The sequence below is a fragment of the Mustelus asterias genome, chromosome 19 (assembly GCF_964213995.1).
Source record: "Mustelus asterias chromosome 19, sMusAst1.hap1.1, whole genome shotgun sequence".
Classification (NCBI taxonomy): domain Eukaryota; kingdom Metazoa; phylum Chordata; class Chondrichthyes; order Carcharhiniformes; family Triakidae; genus Mustelus; species Mustelus asterias.
The window spans coordinates 59,432,923-59,453,298 of NC_135819.1; the positions used below are offsets into that span (position 1 = coordinate 59,432,923).

A 20,376-nucleotide genomic window follows, 5' to 3' on the forward strand; every position below is an offset into this window, starting at 1 on the left:
CACACGAGAAAAAGGTGCATGGAGTTGGGGGGGTAGCATATTAACATGAATAGAGGATTGGTTAATGGGGACGAATTAGATAGTATGAAACAATCCCATATTCTTAAACTGGTTTTCAATGCATGGTTATAAGAGGCCCACTTCTCTACCACAGAAAGCTGTTGGGACAAGTTCATCAAATATGTTCAAAAGGGAGCTGGACATGGCCCTTGCGGCTAAAGGGATCAAGGGGTATGGAGAGAAAGTGGGAGTGGGATACAGAAAGTGCACGATCAGCCACGATCATATTGAATGGTGGTGCAGGCTCAAAGGGCTGAATGGCAGGTGCACTTCAGACTCCCACACATGCCCACCGACTGTACTGTTGCACGAGTGTGATGATGCTGCGTCACATGCCCAACATCTCCTCGTGCAATTTCACACGCTTCTGGATGGGGCACAAGCCTGCCCCGAAGTAAATTCTGGCCAGAATGTTTTCTTGAAAACAACTGTTGGGTATTCTTTGCTTCAAGCCAAAATAATCACTTCTGAATTTATGCACTTCTAATTTATGATTATCTAATTACAACATACTCCATATGAAGCAAAATATAGGTCTCCACAAGACTATTTTAAGGTATGATCCTGAGATTTCTTGAAATTACTATTTATGAAGTAGTAATAACTGTAAATTATGTCTTGGGCCAAACTCCACAATACACACATTGTATTTTTTAAAATGCATAGTTTTTGTGTATGCTCATTTGCTGAAATGCAAATTCCTTATGGAGCTTGTATTATAGCACATGGTGTGTTGTGAAGTTCTCAAAAATGTCTCCTCCAGCACACAACTGCACTCTGTTATAAAAAATAGCCCAGACTTTGTTGGAACATGGTGTGTTCTGTTAACTATTTTTCCCCCTCCCCATTTAACCCAAAAAAACCCCAAAATTGCCCTGCAAATGTGAACTAATAACACAGCGAGGAATTTGGGATCTTGGTGTACAATGGGGCAACAATCTATCTCCTTAACTCATTTAAAGGTTGAGAAAGAAAGGATAACAAAGAAGGAATTATGAATCAAATCAGGTAGAGAAAGAGAATTGGATTAAAAAAGAAAAACAAGATGAATGAAAACTAATAAGAGAAAGAAAGAAATTGAAAAAAACTAACAATACTTTATCTATCAGAAGGAATGAAACTCCACAGTTTAAAATTGTACTCTCTCTGGGCTGGAGAGATTAGACACAGTAAGAAGTCTCACAACACCAGGCTAAAGTCCAACAGGTTTATTTGGTAGCAAAAGCCACTCGCTTTCGGAGCACTGCTCCTTCGTCAGGTGAGTGGGAGTTCTATCCTATTGTGAATATTTTGTATTGAACTCACTGTACAGTGACAGAAAATCTGGCTCAATATCCCACGCAGCTAGTACTGTTCAATATTATAATGATAATTTCCAATGTTATCCCAAGGTGAGTTTACAATATACATAGGATGAGCAGTCTTTTGGAGATCACAAAGCCAAAATACCTGTCTGTTTTCATTCATAAGAATAAAGTACTCTCACTGAGTGACCACTCTGATGTTTTCTTCCAATCAGGTACAAATTGGGATGTCACTCAGATTGTCAAATTTAAATATGATTCTTACAGGCAAATAATCAACCTCTCATTCTACAGTTCATCATTTACATTCAGATTATAAAAACTAGATGTTCATGTTCTGACTAAAATACAATGTGGTAAAGAAACATTTAACCATTTTGTTACACAAAACCACTTGAAACGTCAGCTCTTTTCTCTCCTTACAGATGCTGCCAAACCTGCTGAGATTTTCCAGCATTCTCTCTTTTGGTTTCAGATTCCAGCATCTGCAGTAATTTGCTTTTATCATATTTTTGCTGAATGTTTGGAAATGCACTGAATCTTATGTTCTAACAATTTTCTCTACCATTTTTTTCCATTCTTCTTCTGAAGCCACAACTGCTTGCTTAATGTTTCCATAATGACCGATTTGCCTTCCTATACCTCTCTTGAATCATTGGTACTCACAGAGCCTTGACTGTGTGGATTGATAGAGGTGATATTTGGATGAGAGAGGCACCACAACGGAGTCTGATCCTATCTTGACATTAACGCATGTAGCCACACATTTCCACCAGGGGTCACTGAAGAGTGACAAAACCATAGTGGGCATTCCCTTCCCTTGCTACCAGGCACTGAGGCCTAGTGTTGCCTCCCTAGGTCTGAAAGGATAATCTGGTCATTGAAGAAATTCACTGAGCGAGTATCCCTTACTATAAGTTTCTCGTTTTTAAAAAATGTCACCAACATTGGGACATGTGAAGGAGGCTCTGGGTTTGCACAATTCCTTCTTTCTACTGGTGAGAGTACTGGGTGTGGGGGAGTAGTTTTGTGCTGACTGCAGAGCTGCTCACAAAGCAGGTACCAATGTCATAGCAAGTTCAAATAACAAAAGAACACTAAAGTATTTTCAGCAACAAAATCAATTTGCTTAAATTTTGCTTGTTCAGATAGAGTAAAAATGCTATGCTTTGACCTTCAAAACCTAGGTATAAATTCAGTCCACATTGAAGAGCTGAAAAATTCTCTTTGCTGAATGTAAGAGGGCCATCTGAAATGAGCTCTCACAAACAAGCCAAAGCAGCCTACAGAATTGAAAATACGATTCAGGAAGGCTGTAAGGACGATTTATGTGGAAATTCGGAAGAAGTGTCCAATTTGTTTGACCCTTTAAGGATTTATTAAGAATGGGTTTATTATTGTTACATACCACAGGCAGGGGAATGTTCCTGTTGGTGCAGAGAAACAGCAGCTTTACTCTTATATCCAGCTGTGTTACATCAGACCTTGCAGCACCTGACGCTGACAAAACTGACATCTTCATTCACTCTAAGAAGCATAACAATCTGTGTTTTAATTTTCTACTGAACACTAAAATTGTTAGGAAATCCAGTCGCCCCATGATAAGTTGGATGTACTGGTTTTATTATTTCTCCAAACATTCGTGTGCAATTTTGAGTAATTTCTAATTATCGACTATATCCCAGAAACCAGTTCGTTCAATCGGGTTTTTACTTACTATAACTCACATAGTACAAGCTCACACAGTAGTTTATGTTCTAATTTGCAGTTTTAATGCAGAAACTCATACATTATTGACCAGTTGGCATCATTCCTGTTTGTGAAATATAATGAAGGACTGGATTTTCACCATTGATATGGGAAGTTTGAGGGCAGGGCAGGATGAGAATTGGGCCTGCTGCCTCCTGAGACAGTTCAGAGATGGCCACAGAGACAGAACAGTGCTGGGGTGGACCGGTTAGAAGGCCCGGCTCAGTTCAAGCCTTTGACTCAGTCATAGAAAAGGCAGTTTAAACCTTCTGGCTCTCATCTCCTTGGTCCCGACCCATCCTCCAAGCTCCCCACATCCTCAAACCACATCCATGCCCCTCCTATTCCCATGCTTCTATAACTCCATGTCACTTCCATGCTAGCTCATACTCCATGTCATTTCCATTTCCCCTCATTCTAGGTTACCTCAGCTCACACCCCCATGTCACCAATACCCCCATGTCACCTCCATTACCACTCATCCAGTATGCACTATGGGCAGTCAGAGGACCTATGTGGAGATGATAAAAAAATAAACTTTTGACCAACAGTTTTAAGAGATTACACTTTTAACAATCTAAGAGAGCTCTCTCTCATACACACTTGATATTGAAAAAACTCATTCATGAAACCCATTCAATAAATTTAAATCCTCTAGTGATCATACTACAGCAAAAACAAACTGCTATTCACTAGTCAATTCTTTAATAATCCCTTAAAACTGTTGATCAAAATGTGAACTCTGCCCTTTGCTGAGATCAGTGGTTTTGGAGCTTCTGAAACTCAACCAAGCATTCATAATATACTTAGCTGTAATAATATTCCTTGGGAAATATCAGCAATGAAATCTGTTGGAACTTGAGAAGCCTTCGGTTCCCCATTGCTTTCTCTATGGCATCGCCAAGGCCAGAGTTGACTTGCCAACAAATCAGCACTTACATCTCCTGTAGGATAAATTGTGATCATTTGAAATTCAGCAATTTTGCATTTGTCCTGATGAGTGAAAGGTGAAAGCCTTCAGCAACATGTCTGTCCTGTGAGCAATATTCACGTTCTGTACTATGTGACAGATGGCTTTTTCCCCCCCCCTAACTTACACAAGATGGCTTGTCAATCAATGCACTCCAGCTGCCAATGTCTACCTTTCAGAACCCCTTTCCCCCTGCCCAAAACCACCCCCCAACCTCCAGTTCCCCTGCGGCGACCCTCTCTGCAGCCTGGCAGCAGCAGAAGGGCACACAGGCACTGCATTTACCTTCTTGATCCCTTCCCCACCCCCTCATGCCAGTCCACGAATGTCAAAACCACCACCAATGCCCGGTTGGTGCAGTTCCTGCTGGGGAGGTGGGCGCATCATGGGAGGCCGCTGAATCAGGCTTCTAGCCTGCTAATGAAATGCAAACCTGAGGATTTGCCCCCCCCCCCCCCCCCCCCCCCCCCCGTGCTCAAGCTCTTGGAAAATGAGGTGTGCTCGTGCATTAATTTCAAATGACCCTGCTCAATTCAGATTTCCCGCCTATGCACATCCCCGCCATCAAAAATGGGCTCTGCCAGAAATAGAATCCTGCAGAGCAGGAGGCGGCCATTTGGCCCATCAAGTCTGCATCGACTACAATCCCACCAGGTCCCAATCCCCATAACTCCATGCATTTATCCTAACTGATCCCCTGACACTAAGGGGCAATTTAGCAAGGCCAATCAACCTAACCCGCACATCATCGGACCGTGGGAGGAAACCGGAGCACCCGGAAGAAATACACACAGACGTGGAGAATGTGCAAACTCCACACAGTGACCCAAGCTTTGAATCGAACCTGGGCCCCTGGCGCTGTGAGGCAGCAGCTAACCACTGGGCCACCGTGTCATCCCAGGTGCGGGACTTCTGCATTAGAGTTTTGCCTGCCATTTTTCAAGCCTCAAAATCAGTCAAACTCCGTGAAAATCTGCCCTCAAATCTCAATATAATAAATACCATTATCACAAAGCATTACAGCAAGAGTTCCTCCTATAACTGCCACTATCAAAGAAGAAACAGTCAAATGCAGCAAATCTTCTCTCAATGGGCCAGATGCTAGTGCAGCCTAATAAATAGGAAAAGCAGTCTAGGAGGTGGATTAGAGAGGCTCAGAGATGGCTTACTTGCCTCTTTTCCTGTCATGTTTGGGAAGGCACTGACTCTCAGCTTAGAGGTTCTCTGTGTTGACAAAGTTGAGGTAAGGAAATCAGCACGTGTCTGTGGGGGAGGGGGGGGAAATGCAGGGGAGAACTTCACTCCATGGTGCAGTGTGCAGGGGTTCTAACATGGGATATCCCCACGCTTTATATTCCACAAAGTGCCTGTTCTAAGTCAGTTATCCTGCTGCATGTGAATTTTCATTTTATTCAGTTACTGAATGTCTGAAATCATTTCTGCAAGTCAGAAAGTAGGCCAGAATATGCCCAAGCTTTAACTAGCAGCCTTAAAGGACATACTAGCTACTAAACTGTATGCAGTAAATCAGCTTTTTAAATAGTGTTGCTGATGGGTCTTTGTTGCCAGTGAGAAAAGGCTTGCATTTATATAGTGTTTAACATGGCCATGTTGTGGGTAGAGTCCCTGCCTCTGAGCCAGAAGCTCCGAGTTCTAGTTCCACCCAGGTGCATTCATAATGTGGTCAAACAGATCGAGCACAAACCTGCAAAATCCTTCCAACACACCAATGGCTGGTGTCAGAAAGCGACACTCCTGGTTAGCCATGCTTGATGTGGAGTGGCCTCCTATCAAGCTATAAGCCCCTGGCGACAGACTAGCGATCTGTTCCAGGAATTACTAGCCACAGAAACAGATGAAAGTCTACCTTAGTGCACCACTAGGTGTGGGAAGAGAATTGGAATTATATGGCCACTGGATGTTTCAAATGCTTTACAACCAATGTAGAATTGCTGAAGTGTATTTTCTTTTATTCATTCAAGAGATGTGGGCTTCACTGGCTTGGCCAGCATTTATTGCCCATCCCTCATTGCCCTGGAGAAGGTGGCAGTGATAAAAGCAAATTACTGTGGATGCGGGAATCTGAAACATAAAGAGAAAATGCTGAAAAATCTCAGCTGGTCTGGCAGCATCTGTAAGGAGAGAAAAGAGCTGACGTTTTGAGTCCAGATGACCCTTTGTCAAAGTAGTAAGTTGCCTTCTTGAATCACTGCATCCATGTGGTGTAGGCACACCCACATTGCTATTGGGGAGGGAGTTCCAGGATTTTGACCCAGCAACAGCGAAGGAACAGTGATATATTTCCAAGTCAGGATGGTGAGTGGTTTGGAGAAAAACTTTCAAGTGGTGGTGTTCCCGTGCATCTTCTGCCCTTGTCCTTCTAGATGATAGTGGTCATGGGTTTGGAAGGTGCTGCCTAAGGAGCCTGGGCAAGTTCCCGCAGTGCATCTTGTAGATTGGACACATTGCTGCTATCGTGCATCAGTGGTGGTGGGAATGAATGTTTGTGGCTGGGATGCCAATCAAGCGGCTGCTTTGTGCTGAATGTTGTTGGAATTGAACTCATCCAGGATCGTATTCCATCACACTCCTGACTTGTACTTCATACATAGTGGACAGGCTTTGGGAAGTCAGAAGGCGAGTTACTCGCCGCGGGATTCCTAGCCTCTGACCTGCAATTTTGTAGTCACAGTATTTATATGGCTAGTCCATTAAGTTTCTAGTCAAAGGTAACCCCCAAAATGTTGATAATGGGGGATTCAGCAATGGTAATTCCATTGAATAAGAAGGGATAATGGTTAGATTCTCTCTTGTTGGAGATGGTCATTGCCTGACATTTGTGTGGCACAAATGGTACTTGCCACTTGTCAGCCCAAGCCTGGATATTGTCCGGGTCTTGCTGAATTTGGACATGGACTGCTTCAGTATCTGAGGAGTCACAAAAGGTGCTGAACATTATGCAGTCATCAGCAAACATCCCCATTACTTTATGATGGAAGGAAAGTCATTAACGAAGCAGCTGAAGATGGTTGGGCCTAGAACACTCCCTTGAGGAACTTCTGCAGTGATGTCCTCGACTGAGTTCCAGAAACTACAACCTTCTTCCCTTGCGCCAAGTAGGACTCCTTGATGCAACACACGGTCAAATGCAGCTTCAATATCAAGGATAGTCACTCTCACCTCACCATTTCAGCTCTTTTATCCATGTATAAACAAAGGCTGTTAACAGGTTAGGAGCGGAGTGGCCCTGGTGGAACCCAAACTGAGCATCAATGAGCAGGTTATCGTTAAGCAAATGTCATTTGAAAGTGTTGATGATCCCTTCCTACACTTTACTGATGATAGAGAGAAAACTGTTGGGGCAGTAATTGACTGGATTGGATTGGTCCTGCTTTTATGTACTGTACATACCTGGGCAATTTTCCACATTGCCAGATAGATGCCAGTGTTGTAGCTGTACTAGAACAGCTTGGCCAGGGGTGCTGCAAGTTCTGGAGCACAAGGCTTCAGTACTATTGCCTGAATATCGTGGGTCCTGCAACAACTCTATGATTTTATTTAAATATATTAATAGACGTTTTAAAAACTTCTTGCACACACCCTCGGACCCTTACAGAGTAGCCCGATCGAACACTTGTGGGCACCAGACATCTACCATAGAAGGAGTGTGTGCCATGCGCAATCCTGGACACCTCTTCTACCAAAAGATTTCGAGGTCAGTCCAGACAATGTAGGGAGTGGTTTATTCGAAGGGCTGAGAGAGTAGGGCGCTGTAGAAAAAAAATGGAACTCAAACTATTTTTTAAATCAAGAAAAAGGTTCAAATATGAATGAACAGGAAAATGAATAGGAATAAGAAATTAGGGAATCTATTGTTGATACATTGACAAATGAGAATCATAATTTACTTTACATGCTTGCATTGTATTCAATGTACAAATACAGTTAAATGATTTTCCCACAACAGTTACTTAACTGTTTCCAGTATTTCAATGTAATTGATTATATTCTGCAGCAGATAAGGAAATACTAATTTTAAAAATACACTTATCTACAAAAAAGTATTTTCTTTTCAAACTGCCTATAATTTGTTAAATTGTCTTAGTTTCATGGTAATTAGGGCACATCATGACTAGCTCAAACTGTGTATAACTACTGTCTGCTCCACCTTGGGAACAATGACTGCTTTGTAAGAAGCCTGAAGTTTTGTGCTCTTTGTGAGCAATACAATTTCACTTATTTTGTTCCCAGATTTAGGCTTTAGGATTGTTTCCGAAGAATAATCCTTTGGTCAGTAATATGCAACTAATTCGGTGTTACCCTTAATTTAGATAAATTCGTCCTAATATTAGGAATCTAATTCTGGCTTTTCTGCATTGAATGGCAATTGCCTGATACAGGATTCAAATTAAAACTAAAGAAGTAGCTCCATAGCAACACACTTTACAGCAATTTTGTCTCAGAGACAACAGTGGTTCTTGCCCATGTACAAAACAAGAGCTCAGACAATTTAGCACATACTTAGACGTAATCACATTCCACGCACATAAATTCCACTGACCAGGAATTATTTTATTGCTTTTGCTAAAAGTCAGTTTGCTGAAATTGATAATTTCACCATTGACCCCCTAACCCCAATTACAATGGAAAGAAAATCATGTTATAATGTCTAATGATTTGTTTAGTTCATTTATTAGTGTCACAAGTAGGCTTACATTAACACTGCAATGAAGTTACTGTGAAAATCCCCTCGTCACCATTCGGGTACACCGAGGGAGAATTTAGCATAGCCAATACACCTAACCAGCATATTTTTCGGACTGTGGGAGGAAACCAGAGCACCTGGAGGAAACCCATGCAGACATAGGGAGAATGTGCAGACTCCGCACAGACAAGGCCAGGAATCGAACTCAGGTCCTTGGCGCTGTGAGGCAGCAATGCTAACCACTATGCCACCCTGGGGAAAGTCATTTGATTGTTTTTCAAAGTAATTCTTCCAGTTACTCAATCTTCCTAGCCTAATGTTTCTTCTGACTCAAGAACGATGCCTACTAACTTGATTCCTGATATTTTTTTACCAATGCCCCTTTGACCACTGCTTGGAGGGTTGAATTAAAAGACATCTCAGGTCACTATGAACTCTGTGCATGTTGATGGTGAAGGGAGATTGTTATAATTCCCATTCTCTAATGTCAGTGTTCCAACACTCAGCACTAAAAATCAGTAAATTTTCTACAATTGTTTTTTAAGCTTATTAGTGTCACAAGTAGGTTTACATTTAAACTGCAATGAAGTTACTGTGAAAATAGTGTTTCCTACATTCCCACAATAACTACATTTCAGAAGTACTTCACTGACCCTACAGCACTTCGAGGTATCCAGGGTTGTGAAAGTTGTGATATAAACGCAAGCTTTTCATTCTGACTGCCCACCGACCAACAGCAGGGCAGACCTGACCCAACATTAATTAGATCCTGTAGATCATGAAAAATGTCATCCTATACCTCTCATAAGCCACTTTCCATTTGTTTCTTTTCCTCAAATGGTTCCCAAAAGTCAAAAGGCAGTGGTCAAAACATCAGTTTTGGGTGAGTTTATGGATAAATAGCTCATTACGCACTGGCTTCCAGGGATGGAAAATGAATCTGTAATTTTGATGTTAGGATGGTAGAATGTAGGTAAAATGGTCAAATTGGTCATCTCAGCTCTGTCACCAGAGGGAGGTGAAGTTTACGGGGGGGAGGGGGGGGAAGGGTGTGTGTGTGTGGGGAATTGTCATGATCAAACTCAATCAATTGCATTTCCCAGCGACTGCGCGTAATGAAACTGGCAGAATGGCAGAATACTTGGACTGATTTCATAGCTTTAGAAAGTTGTTCCCGCGCTAAGGAACGAAAACACAAAGATTAATGTAAAAACTATCCTAGTGCCAGGATAGAGATTGTATTTAGGCAAAGCTAAGTGGCAGTGCGTGGGCAGTTACTCATACAGAAGAGCTATTGCAGCTTGTAACTGATAGCAAGGCAAAGTCAAGGAAGATGGTTAAGGAATTCAAATGGGTTGACAGAGACCAGGAGATTGAGGACAGGGGTTTACAAAACAACTCATCGTCTTCGGTGACACTGACAAGTTAGCCAACTAAACAAGCAGATTGGAGCAGCATTTTGACGTGTGGTCAGAGGAGGGACAAAAGATTAAACACAATTGTGAACTTGCTGAATTTACAAGTGCTCAAAAGAAGAATATTCAGACTGTGGAGGTTTGTGGAGCCATTGGAACTGCCTGCCGAAAATTATCAACATTATCGTAAAATGACCTGAAATATTTAGGGAATTTTCTCCTTTGCATTAAGTGTGAAATAAAACAGTTATTATTTGAAGGGTAGGCTTAGGTTAAACAAGTAATAACTCAGTAATGCTGTGCAACAGATTAATTCATTGAAACATGGCAATCAGTTTCAAAAGTCAAGGTAACTATGGAATTACTGAATCCTCAGCTATATTTTGCAGCATACATTCCCTGACTCTTCTTGCAAAAAATAGTTTCACTGCCATTCCACAACAAACCTAATCTCCCAAAATATTTGACCTTACAAACCATAATAAAGTTGAACTTTACAAAGGCAGAATTCACAGGAGCTATTTTTAAAATACATACTCAGTTCCCTGCAGTGTTTTAATGCTAGGGGACTGACCTTTTAAGTATAGAGGTCTCATGGCCAATTTTTGACTCTTTTGGGTGTGGCAGAGTCAAAGTCCATCAGGCCACCTGCTAATTAAGATAAATATATTCCTCCGATTACCCACAGGCTTAAAAAGAAAGCAAAATGTTTGCAAACAGGCAGTTTTGCAAAAACTTTAATTCCTGTTTTGCAAAGTCATAAACTCATTTAAGCAAGTATAGTAATGAGGTAACATTATACCATGGATACATATGTCAACTATTCTCTTATGACATAGACCAACTTGCACGGTGTTAAAGGTACAGTCTATAAAAGTGGTGTAAAGCGAGTATCCATACTGCTAGAATATCTGCCAGCCTGGTCTCGACCACTAACGTGATTATCAAAGGGTGGATTATACTTTAACTTTAATGTTGCTTCCCACTAATAATGCAATGGTAATGTAAATAGTAGGCCCCAATGTGATACAGGAACTATGTTGCGTGAAATTCCCTAGAAAAAAAGAATTCTGCTTCTGTTTAGATGTCAATTGAGGCCTTTGAGACATTCAACTTACACTCCAACAGCTGCTTCATCTTGCTGACTGTCATGTCCTGCTACCGGGGCCAAGAGCAGGAACCGATCCCGCTTCTCAGGCGGCAGGATCCTGGGGTGGCATATTGCTGGCACGGCCAATGAACAGGTTGCTACTGGGGCTGCTAATTCAGGAGGGGAGTCCACTTGCAATTTCTGCTGCTAGTGGTGACCAATGCTGAGGCTGCAGCTATAGGACAAAGTAAACAACCCTGGTGAACAGACGTAGAGGAGAGTTGTGGTACACTGGCAGAACCTTTGCTGCAGGGGTGGCTGCTGGGTGGGTTCTCCATGACCATGAAGTAACCATAAAAAAGACCACTCCCCTTAGAAACCAAGTGGGAGGCTGCCAGGGTTTACCTTGTAGTCTCCCCATGTGGCAGCTGGCTCTACAAATGTGGGAGAAATGCCAGCAGGTTTGGGAAGTGACTCTTGATTTGACCATTAAGCTGTTCAATTGGCTGCCCAGTTGGTGGTCACACCACTAAGGTTCGTGCTAGTGGCAGTATGCCCAGTGGCAAGATGATGTTGGGCTCTCCCCCACCCCCGCAACACCTTCCATCGCCCTGATACCAGCCCCTACCCGTCTCCCAGGCTGACCCCAGTTGGCTGGGAAAGTCCAGTCCAAGTGTAGTATTAGTGCTAATTTTTTCTCCTTTGCAGCAACACTAAAAGTGTGCAGCAAAACTGCTCTAACAGTGATCTCCTCAACACAGTCAAAAGTTCAGAATTCCAAAGAAATAACTTCTACTTTTTGTGTGTGTTTCTTCTGGTATTTCCAAGAACAATAATTGGAAGGATTTTTGTTTTTAAAGTGGAGCTCATTGTGGTAGGAATTTTGTTTCTAAATGAAGGAAGTATGAATTTGAATTGTGGCAAGTGTCACGAGTGGAAAATCATATTATTATAAAGGCATCAAAAATTAGAATTAAATGGGAATAATCTCCATTGGAATTAATGACCTTGTGTTTTCATTTTTTTGAGTGTTCTGCTGTAATTAATCTGCTCCACGTGTGCTTGGGTAGCAATGACTTTAAAATACCTTCCCAATGGCTCCTCATCAACTGTAAGCCAAGACAAGGGCTGACAGGCTATTTATTCCAGTGGGGCAAGGGGTTAAAGGGAAGGCAAGGTAAAGGGACTGGTCTTGTCATCAGCCAACATTTATAGACATTCACAACAAGGAATGCACTGCAACAAAAACAGAAAATGCTGGAGAAACTCAGCAGGTCTGGTAGCATCTGTGGAGAAACGGTTAACGCTTAAGAGTCCAATATGACTCTTCTTCCTAACCAATCTGGTGAACAACCCCAGTTATTTTCCTCTTGTCAATATGCGGTTACTAGGAAAGCTTTGGGATTTAGAAAATTATAAAAAGACAGTAAATTGAAGGTACTGTACAAAAATAGATGACTGCCAATATGACTTTTAAGATTCTTTTGTGCCTTTAATCGTACTATTAAGCAAAATATTGAATATGCTAGTCTTAAGAAAGAACTTTCTAAAATTTAAAATTCATGATAGGAAAGAATAGCCCCCAAGAAGACAATGTTGTCCATCTAGTTGGCCCAAGTGTCTAAGAAAAATATCCCACAATAGCTCTCGTACACCCCTTTTCCCCCCCAGATACTTGTACAATATTTTCTTGTATTTGCGTGCAGAATCAATCCCCTTGCCTCTTTTAGAAGGCTGCCCCATATACACACAATCCTCAGCATAAAGTAGTTAAACCACCTTTTTAACCTTTATCTCCTCATTTTAAAACGTGTTGTTAGATCTGTGACTGTTAAACCTATTTGGCCCCACATTTGCTCGTGTCTGCAAGGGTTGTGCCTGACTGGGTTGCCTCTGAACACTATGATTTTTCCAGAACAGCCAGTTAATGGACAGAGGGTGGGCTCACTTCCTATTAAAGATAGTGGACGGGCTCCTGATGCAGATGTTGGCTGCAGTTAATCGAGGAAGGAGGTGCCCAAAGTGGAGATGCATCCTCTCCAACTTTCTCAAAGATTAAATTTAACATGGCCACTACAGGGAGGAACTACTCTACAGGATAACCTGTGGCTGCTACTGTGTTCAGGCAAGCTTAGAGGCCCACCTTGCCTGCTTGAATGCTGCTCTCTTGATCTGCCTCCAGGCAACTAAAACTGTTCTCTGCCACCGCCACGAACCTAAAGGCAGATCAGAAAATTCCAATCGATCTCCTTCAATTTGCCCTTAATTAGTTTAATAGGTTATCCGCCATGTACAAGTGTGTAGCCCTGCTTCCCCGCTCACCCACCTCCAGAAAATGGCTGAGGGGGCAGAATGAACCTGGAAATTGCTATATCTACTGCCTCCCTTTCAATGTAGATCTGAGATTTGGGAATATACTAAATCTTTAAGATTGCATTTTTTATTGACTTTTCCAACAGTATTAGTCAATCAAAGGCGAAAAATTGTGCGCACAAAAATGTAATTGGTTTCACAGACCTGGAAAATATCGTCAAGATTTTAGCAATGGTTTGAGCTGAAAATTTATGCAATTTTACAGACAAAATGAGCATCCCAATTGCGCATTACTGATATCAGAAACACGCATCATCTGTCATTATAAACTGCCTAATAATCAGCCTCTTAATGGAATACCTTCAAAGATGATCAATAAATTGCACCCTTTTAACACTGCCAGTAATGCGCTATAGATAATTATCCATTTCCCACAAACATTCACTAAGTGACAATCTAATACTGACATTCTCTCACTATCATTTATTTGTTGACATAAATACAGGTGGTTATGGTTAGCAAATATGTTTTCAAATGATTTTTCCTCCGGACCACACCACCAACCCCTTATAACACTCAATGCACCACAGCACTATTGCGCACCCATCAATAACCAAAACTCATGCCTAACATTTAGATTCTCCACCTCGCCCTCACACATTTAGCAATACTGTCAGCCTCACATTTACCTCTTTCAACTTTCACATACTTCAACTCTTTAGCAGGCACATTACCCAAACACAGTACAACATACTGATATTCGGCCCTCCCACTTTCCAGACAAGGTCGCACATAACTGCAGGAAGCAACAGAGAAGCAACTGGGGACAGGCACGCATTCATACAGGTGCTAAGACCGATGGAGAAAACGATTCTCCACATCACGGGGCCAGCTGTGAGGAAGGCCATTCTATCTGAGCTGATGGGAGACTCGTTGCTATGCAAGTGCAGTTTGGTGCCATGCCAACTCAGACTGCAGGTCTGAGTGTTGAAAGGGGCATGCAGGCTCTCACAGCAGTGCAGAAAGCTGTGCTCCACTAGACTACTAAAATTGCAGAATGGTCACCTCAAGAGGATGGCAGTGTATCTATTGTGTACAGTCTGCTGTTCTCTCTCTGAATTACATCATTAACCTACTGCCATTCTGTCATGTCCCTGCTGTTGCCTCTCAGCCAGCTAACAGGCTGCAGTCACCTCTGCCAAGATAGTGTAGTACATGACCAGGCCCTCAAAGCCAAGAGCTGCTCAAAGGTGACCTGCAAAGCAGGATCTGGTGATCCCATTAAATAGCACTAGTAAGAGGTGGGGGAAGTCTGGGAGGGGGATTGAGATCTCTTGTGCAGCTGAACACATGCAATTGAGAAAATTAAAAGAAGTTAACAGGGACTGCAAGGAACAAGATGGCAGTTGAGCGCCAAATCAGTGTTAAACATTGTTTGACCACTCTGCATGCTTCTGTGCACACATGGCACACCCATGCTAGCATTCTACAGACAGGGAGTGACACAGGGGCTAAGCGTCCAGGAGTAGTACAGCCAACGTTTTGAAATTCTGGGCTAGTAGCACTTCTTGCTAGTAACACCGTACTAGCAGTGTTTTAGCGGAAATCTTCAGCCTATATATTTGCCAGAATGAGTCACTGGAAATGCTGGCAATGGAATATATCTTAGAAATCTTAGAAACCCGACAGCACAGAAAGAGGCCATTCGGCCCATTGAGTCTGCACCGACCACAATCCCACCAAGGCCCTACCCCCATATCCCTACATATTTACCAACTAATCCCTCTAACCTACGCATCCCAGGACACTAAGGGCAATTTTAGGATGGCCAATCAACCTAACCTGCACATCTTTGGACTGTGGGAGGAAACCGGAGCACCCGGAGGAAACCCACACAGACACAAGGAGAATGTGCAAACTCCACACAGACAGTGACCCAAGCCGGGAATCGAACCCAGATCCCTGGAGCTGTGAAGCAGCAGTGCTAACCACTGTGCTACCATGCCGCCCAATATATGTTTAATTTTAATTCATCCAACTAGTCAGTGAATTGAGGTAACCTGTTGTACTCAACTGCTGTTCTGCTGCGAACAGCAAAGACCACGGAACTTGTTAAATTCCTCCTATGTGGCGTTCAGTAAAAATGATTCAGCGCAGTGGATTTGTTTGTGTCAATGTTGCTGCCTGCCCAAGATAGGCAGAGTTAGAGTCGGGTAGGACAGCCAAATTGAAAGCAAATGGAGTTCATCAATGAAATATCAGAATAACCAATGACGTTTTTTTTCCCTTTTCTTCTTCCTACTTCTCTCTTTTCCTTTCCCTTCTCTTACACCTCCAAATGGAAGTTCATTAAATTATTGCTGTGCTGTAAGCTATTTTCTGTACTGTTGTTATTCATTATGATTGTGTTAAAACTTAGAGGAAAAAGAAGAATGATCAGACTCAAGCTGCTGCTCAAGACCTAATGATATGGGTTTTGCTGTTTTCATTGAAGTCACTGCAGAGGTCCGTGGGTGCATTGCTAGCAGAGTGGCACAAGACTTTTAAATCTTCATATCTAAAATAGATCTGTAGTGGTTTGCAGATGATTCTGAAGAGTCAACGTTCTTTTTTTTGGTTCTGCTTTACAGAGGGAGTCTTGCTGTCAGTACCTTTTATCAAGAGTCCCAAGCCCACAAATGCCTGCAGCCAGACTGGCACAGCAATATTCCTGGATGTGGCCTCCTAATTGGCCACCTCTGAGCTCAATGTCCTCACGGGATGTAGAAGCTGCTGGCCCATTCATTGGAAGAATGTGAGGGCATCAAAAATGAAGCCATCTTTGGAGGGGTCAGTATAATTCTAAAATATTGGATGGCCAAGGGAAGCTAGCAACCTGCGCATGTGGCAGGCGGGAGGGACTGCTTCACCACCAGTAAAATACCAGTGGGCCCTCTAAATCACAGATTGGTCACAACAAAGGAGATTATTCAACCCCTCATGTCTCTGCTGGCCCTCTGAAAGAACAATTCACCAAATGCCATTCCCCTGCCTTTTCCCAGTAGCCCTATAAATTGTTCCTCTTCAGATAATGATCCAAGTCTCTGTTAAAAGCCACGACTGAATCTGCCTCCACCATACGCTCAGGTCGCGCAGTCCAGATCCTAATGACTTGCTGTATAAAGATGTTTTTCCTCATGTTATTGTTACTCCTTTTGCCAATCACCTTAAATAGGTGTCATCTGGTTCTCAATTCTTTCACCAATGGGAATAGTTTCTCCCCTCTACATGTCTAGACCCTTCAATATTTGAATACCTTGACCAACTTTCCTCTTAACCACCTCTTCTCCAAGAAGAGGAGCACCAGTACGTAACTGAAGTTCTTCATCACAGGAACTATTCTTGTGCATGTTTTCTACACCCTTTCTAATTCCTTCATATCCTTCCTATAGTGCGGTTCGCAGAACTGAATGCAATGCTACAGTTGAAACCGAACCAGCATTTTATACAGGTTTATTGTAATTTCATTGCTTTTATACTCTATGCTCCTATTTACAAAGCCCGGTATCTCTTGTGCTTTATTAGCTGGTGTCTCAACCTGCCCCGCCACCTTCAATGGCCTGTGCATATAAACCTTCTTGTCCATCTGCTGCTGCACCACCTTTAAAATTGTACCATTTTATATCACCCCACCCCATTCTTCCTACCAAAATAAATAACATTACACTTCCCTACATGAAATGTCATCTGCCACTTGTCCACCCATTCCACTAACCTGTCTATGTCCTGTCCTTTTGAAGTTTAACACAATACTTCTCAAAGTTCACAATGCTTCCACGTTTTGTGTCACCTGCAAAATTTTGAAATTGTGCCCTCCACACTAAAGTCTGTCATTAACAAATATAAGAGCGAGCAGAGGTCCTAACACTGACCAGAGGGGAACCTCTCTATAAACCTTCTGCCAGTTAGATAAACGACCATTCACCACTACTCCCTGTTCCCCGTCACTTGTACATTTTAATATGTTGCTACTGTCACTAAATTTCCCTAATAGAGGCTTTAATTATTTAAATCGGTTGCCTGCCTCACTTCAGCCTACAGGAACTGTATCATAGTCAATGATTCAGGAGCTCTTCCACCATCAATACCTTCAGCAGCAACATCCTAGTTAATGCCTTCAGGAAAATAGGGGAAAAATGACAGTAAAATTAATTTCTTTTAAAAGGGAATATTTCTACATTTAATTTGGAGAAAGAAATTATACTCATAGATTTTGGGAGTTGCCTAATCTTACAGCCATTGCGGAGGAGGAGGAGATTTGGAGATTCCCTCCAGGTGGAGAGAAAATAAGGTCTATTAAAATATGAATGTAATTCACCACAAGGACAGTGAATATAGCTACTTGGAATGTGCATGATGCAAATAATCATGTTTAATACAACAGAAAATCTGCCCAGACTTGGGTGCAATAATAGATAATTACAAGAGATACACCCCTGAGACAGATAATTACAAAGCATGAATATTAAGCTGCTGTATTCTCTAGACAAAGAGCTGGTTTGAGGAAGAATGCCCCTTTCTCTTTGAATTATTTAATTATGGACCTAGTTAGGCAATTAATTACTCTCAAGGTGAGGAGGTTGCATTAATAAATTCTCAGGAAGTAGGAGATACTAATCAGAAAAATGGCAGAATTAAATTCCTCATGCATCTCAGCAATTTTAATTTTACAGATCAAGTTTTGCATGCGCAGTGCCCCATAATAAAGTGGATGTTTATTGGACTGTTGAACCCTGCCAATTTATAGATCTACAGTATCCTGTGAACATCATATTCCATTTTCAACAATGCAACAGTCCGATATAGTCAAACCCTGATCCTTTCCTAGCTCCCAAGATATTTAGTTAGAAGCAATATACATACTAACATTGATATTACATTTTGAGATTACATGCCTTTAATTTGTACCTTGTCACAATGTTTCGATTTCCAAAAGCTGTGCATTTCCTTATGGGTGATGTGGAAAAACATGGTGAGGGACTGATCTTACACACAAGATCCCAGATTAAATTCCTAGTCTTGTGCTGAGTTAGTTAATCTCAATCAGGCCATTAGTGGAAACCTGATAATTAGCCTCAAAATTCTCAAGCTAGGCGAGGAGGACAGAAAGCAACCCGAATCCTATTCCTGATCATTACGCAGTCTTCTATTTTTCCATTCTATTCTAAATATTTAGCCTTCATTCAGGAATTTAGCCTTATAATAAGTGTTGGCTCTAACCTGGAAACTGGTGGAATAGCAGTGTGAAAGGCAATAACATCTGCTGGCAGAAAGTGGGTGCCTAGGGTTCTAGCAAATTTTCCTGCTTTCCTCCTCACTTATTGTGGAAGTTTCCTCAGACCACCACCTTCCAGAAGGTTGTGGTGATTGACCCAGTGACTGCAGCAGTAAGGCTTCAAATTATTTGAATGCTCAGAAAAGGCAACTAGGGGACTCCTCTTCTTCCAAATGAACTTGTAACCCTAATCTTTTTAGGCCTTGGTTCTTTGCTTTTTCTTCAGAGCTGCACTGTCCTCTTTAAATTCCCTAACACCTTTTCTAGTCCCACAGCATGAATGTTGGAATTTTGTGACCTTGGATAGACAAGCTGTCGCAGTAGATACCACTTGGGGCCTATTTCATGTTACTAGTGACCCCCTGACCTGGGAAAATGAATTGGGGGGGGGGGGGGGGGGCGGGGGGGGGGGGGGGGGCGGGGGGGGGGGGGGGGAAGAGGTGAAAGAATGGGCAGATGTTTCATCCCACTTCTGCCATGCTGCACTATGAAAAGTAGTCATGATGCGGAGATGCCGGCGTTGGACTGGGGTAAACACAGTAAGAAGGCAGTGCTCCAAAAGCTAGTGGCTTTTGCTACCAAATAAACCTGTTGGACTTTAACCTGGTGTTGTGAGACTTCTTACTGCACTATGAAAAGCCAGTCCCAATTCAGCAGGGTGCCCCACCCCATTTCCACAAACATGCAGCTCCAACAGGGGATGCTGCTTAGCAATTATAATCCATAGTCAAGTTTTCTTTCCTCTCCTTATCCTCGGTTGTTGAAGTCAACTTCAATGGTTCCTGCTGCCATCCCAGCTGAAATCAGCTAACTCAGCAGACTGGGGAACTTCTGCTCTGTTTGGCTCAGCTACCAGTGGACACAATGAGCCACTCAAGGACTCATCACTTTCCTGTCCAGCTGTGTGGAAATAAGGACCCTAATCCTTATTTGGATGGTCTACACCTTAATCAGAAGGGGACCAATATCCTGGGGGGTAAATTTGCTAAGGCCATGCAGGGAGGTTTAAACTGATTCGGGGGGGGGGAGGGATCCTGAGTAGTGGGGCTGAAAGTGAGGGATGCATGGATGGGGACTGCAATGCACGGCATTGCAGAGGTGGGGTGGAGCAGGGTTTGAAATGTGTATACTTCAATGCCAGGAGTATTCGCAATAAAGTGGGTGAACTTGCAGCGTGGATCAGTACCTGGGACTTCGATGTTGTGGCTATTTCAGAGACATGGATAGAGCAGGGGCAGGAATGGATGCTGCAGGTCCCGGGGTTCAAATGTTTTAGTCGAAGTAGGGAAGGAGGTAGAAGAGGGGGAGGGGTAGCATTATTGGTCAGAGATTGTATCACAGTGTCAGAGAGGAGGTTTGATGAGGACTTATCTGTTGAGGTAGTATGGGCGGAGATTAGAAATAGGAGAGGAGAGGTCACCCTGTTGGGAGTCTTTTATAGACCTCCTAAAAGTTC

At 42.5% G+C, this 20,376-nt stretch overlaps 2 protein-coding genes across 9 annotated transcripts in view; one reads left to right on the top strand and one right to left on the bottom strand.

Annotated features, from left to right (window-relative positions):
- Positions 1 to 20,376, top strand: part of armc10 (armadillo repeat containing 10) — an 81,430-nt gene that overhangs the window by 44,210 nt on the left and 16,844 nt on the right. Inside the window, exon 6 of the mRNA XM_078235647.1 lies at positions 16,237 to 16,435. Within this exon, the coding sequence (XP_078091773.1) occupies positions 16,237 to 16,404 (168 nt within the window). The 3' untranslated portion in view covers positions 16,405 to 16,435. The remainder of the gene's footprint in view (positions 1 to 16,236; positions 16,436 to 20,376) is intronic.
- napepld (N-acyl phosphatidylethanolamine phospholipase D) overlaps positions 1 to 20,376 on the bottom strand; it is a 54,423-nt gene that overhangs the window by 12,593 nt on the left and 21,454 nt on the right. The gene's annotated exons all lie outside the window — the stretch shown is intronic.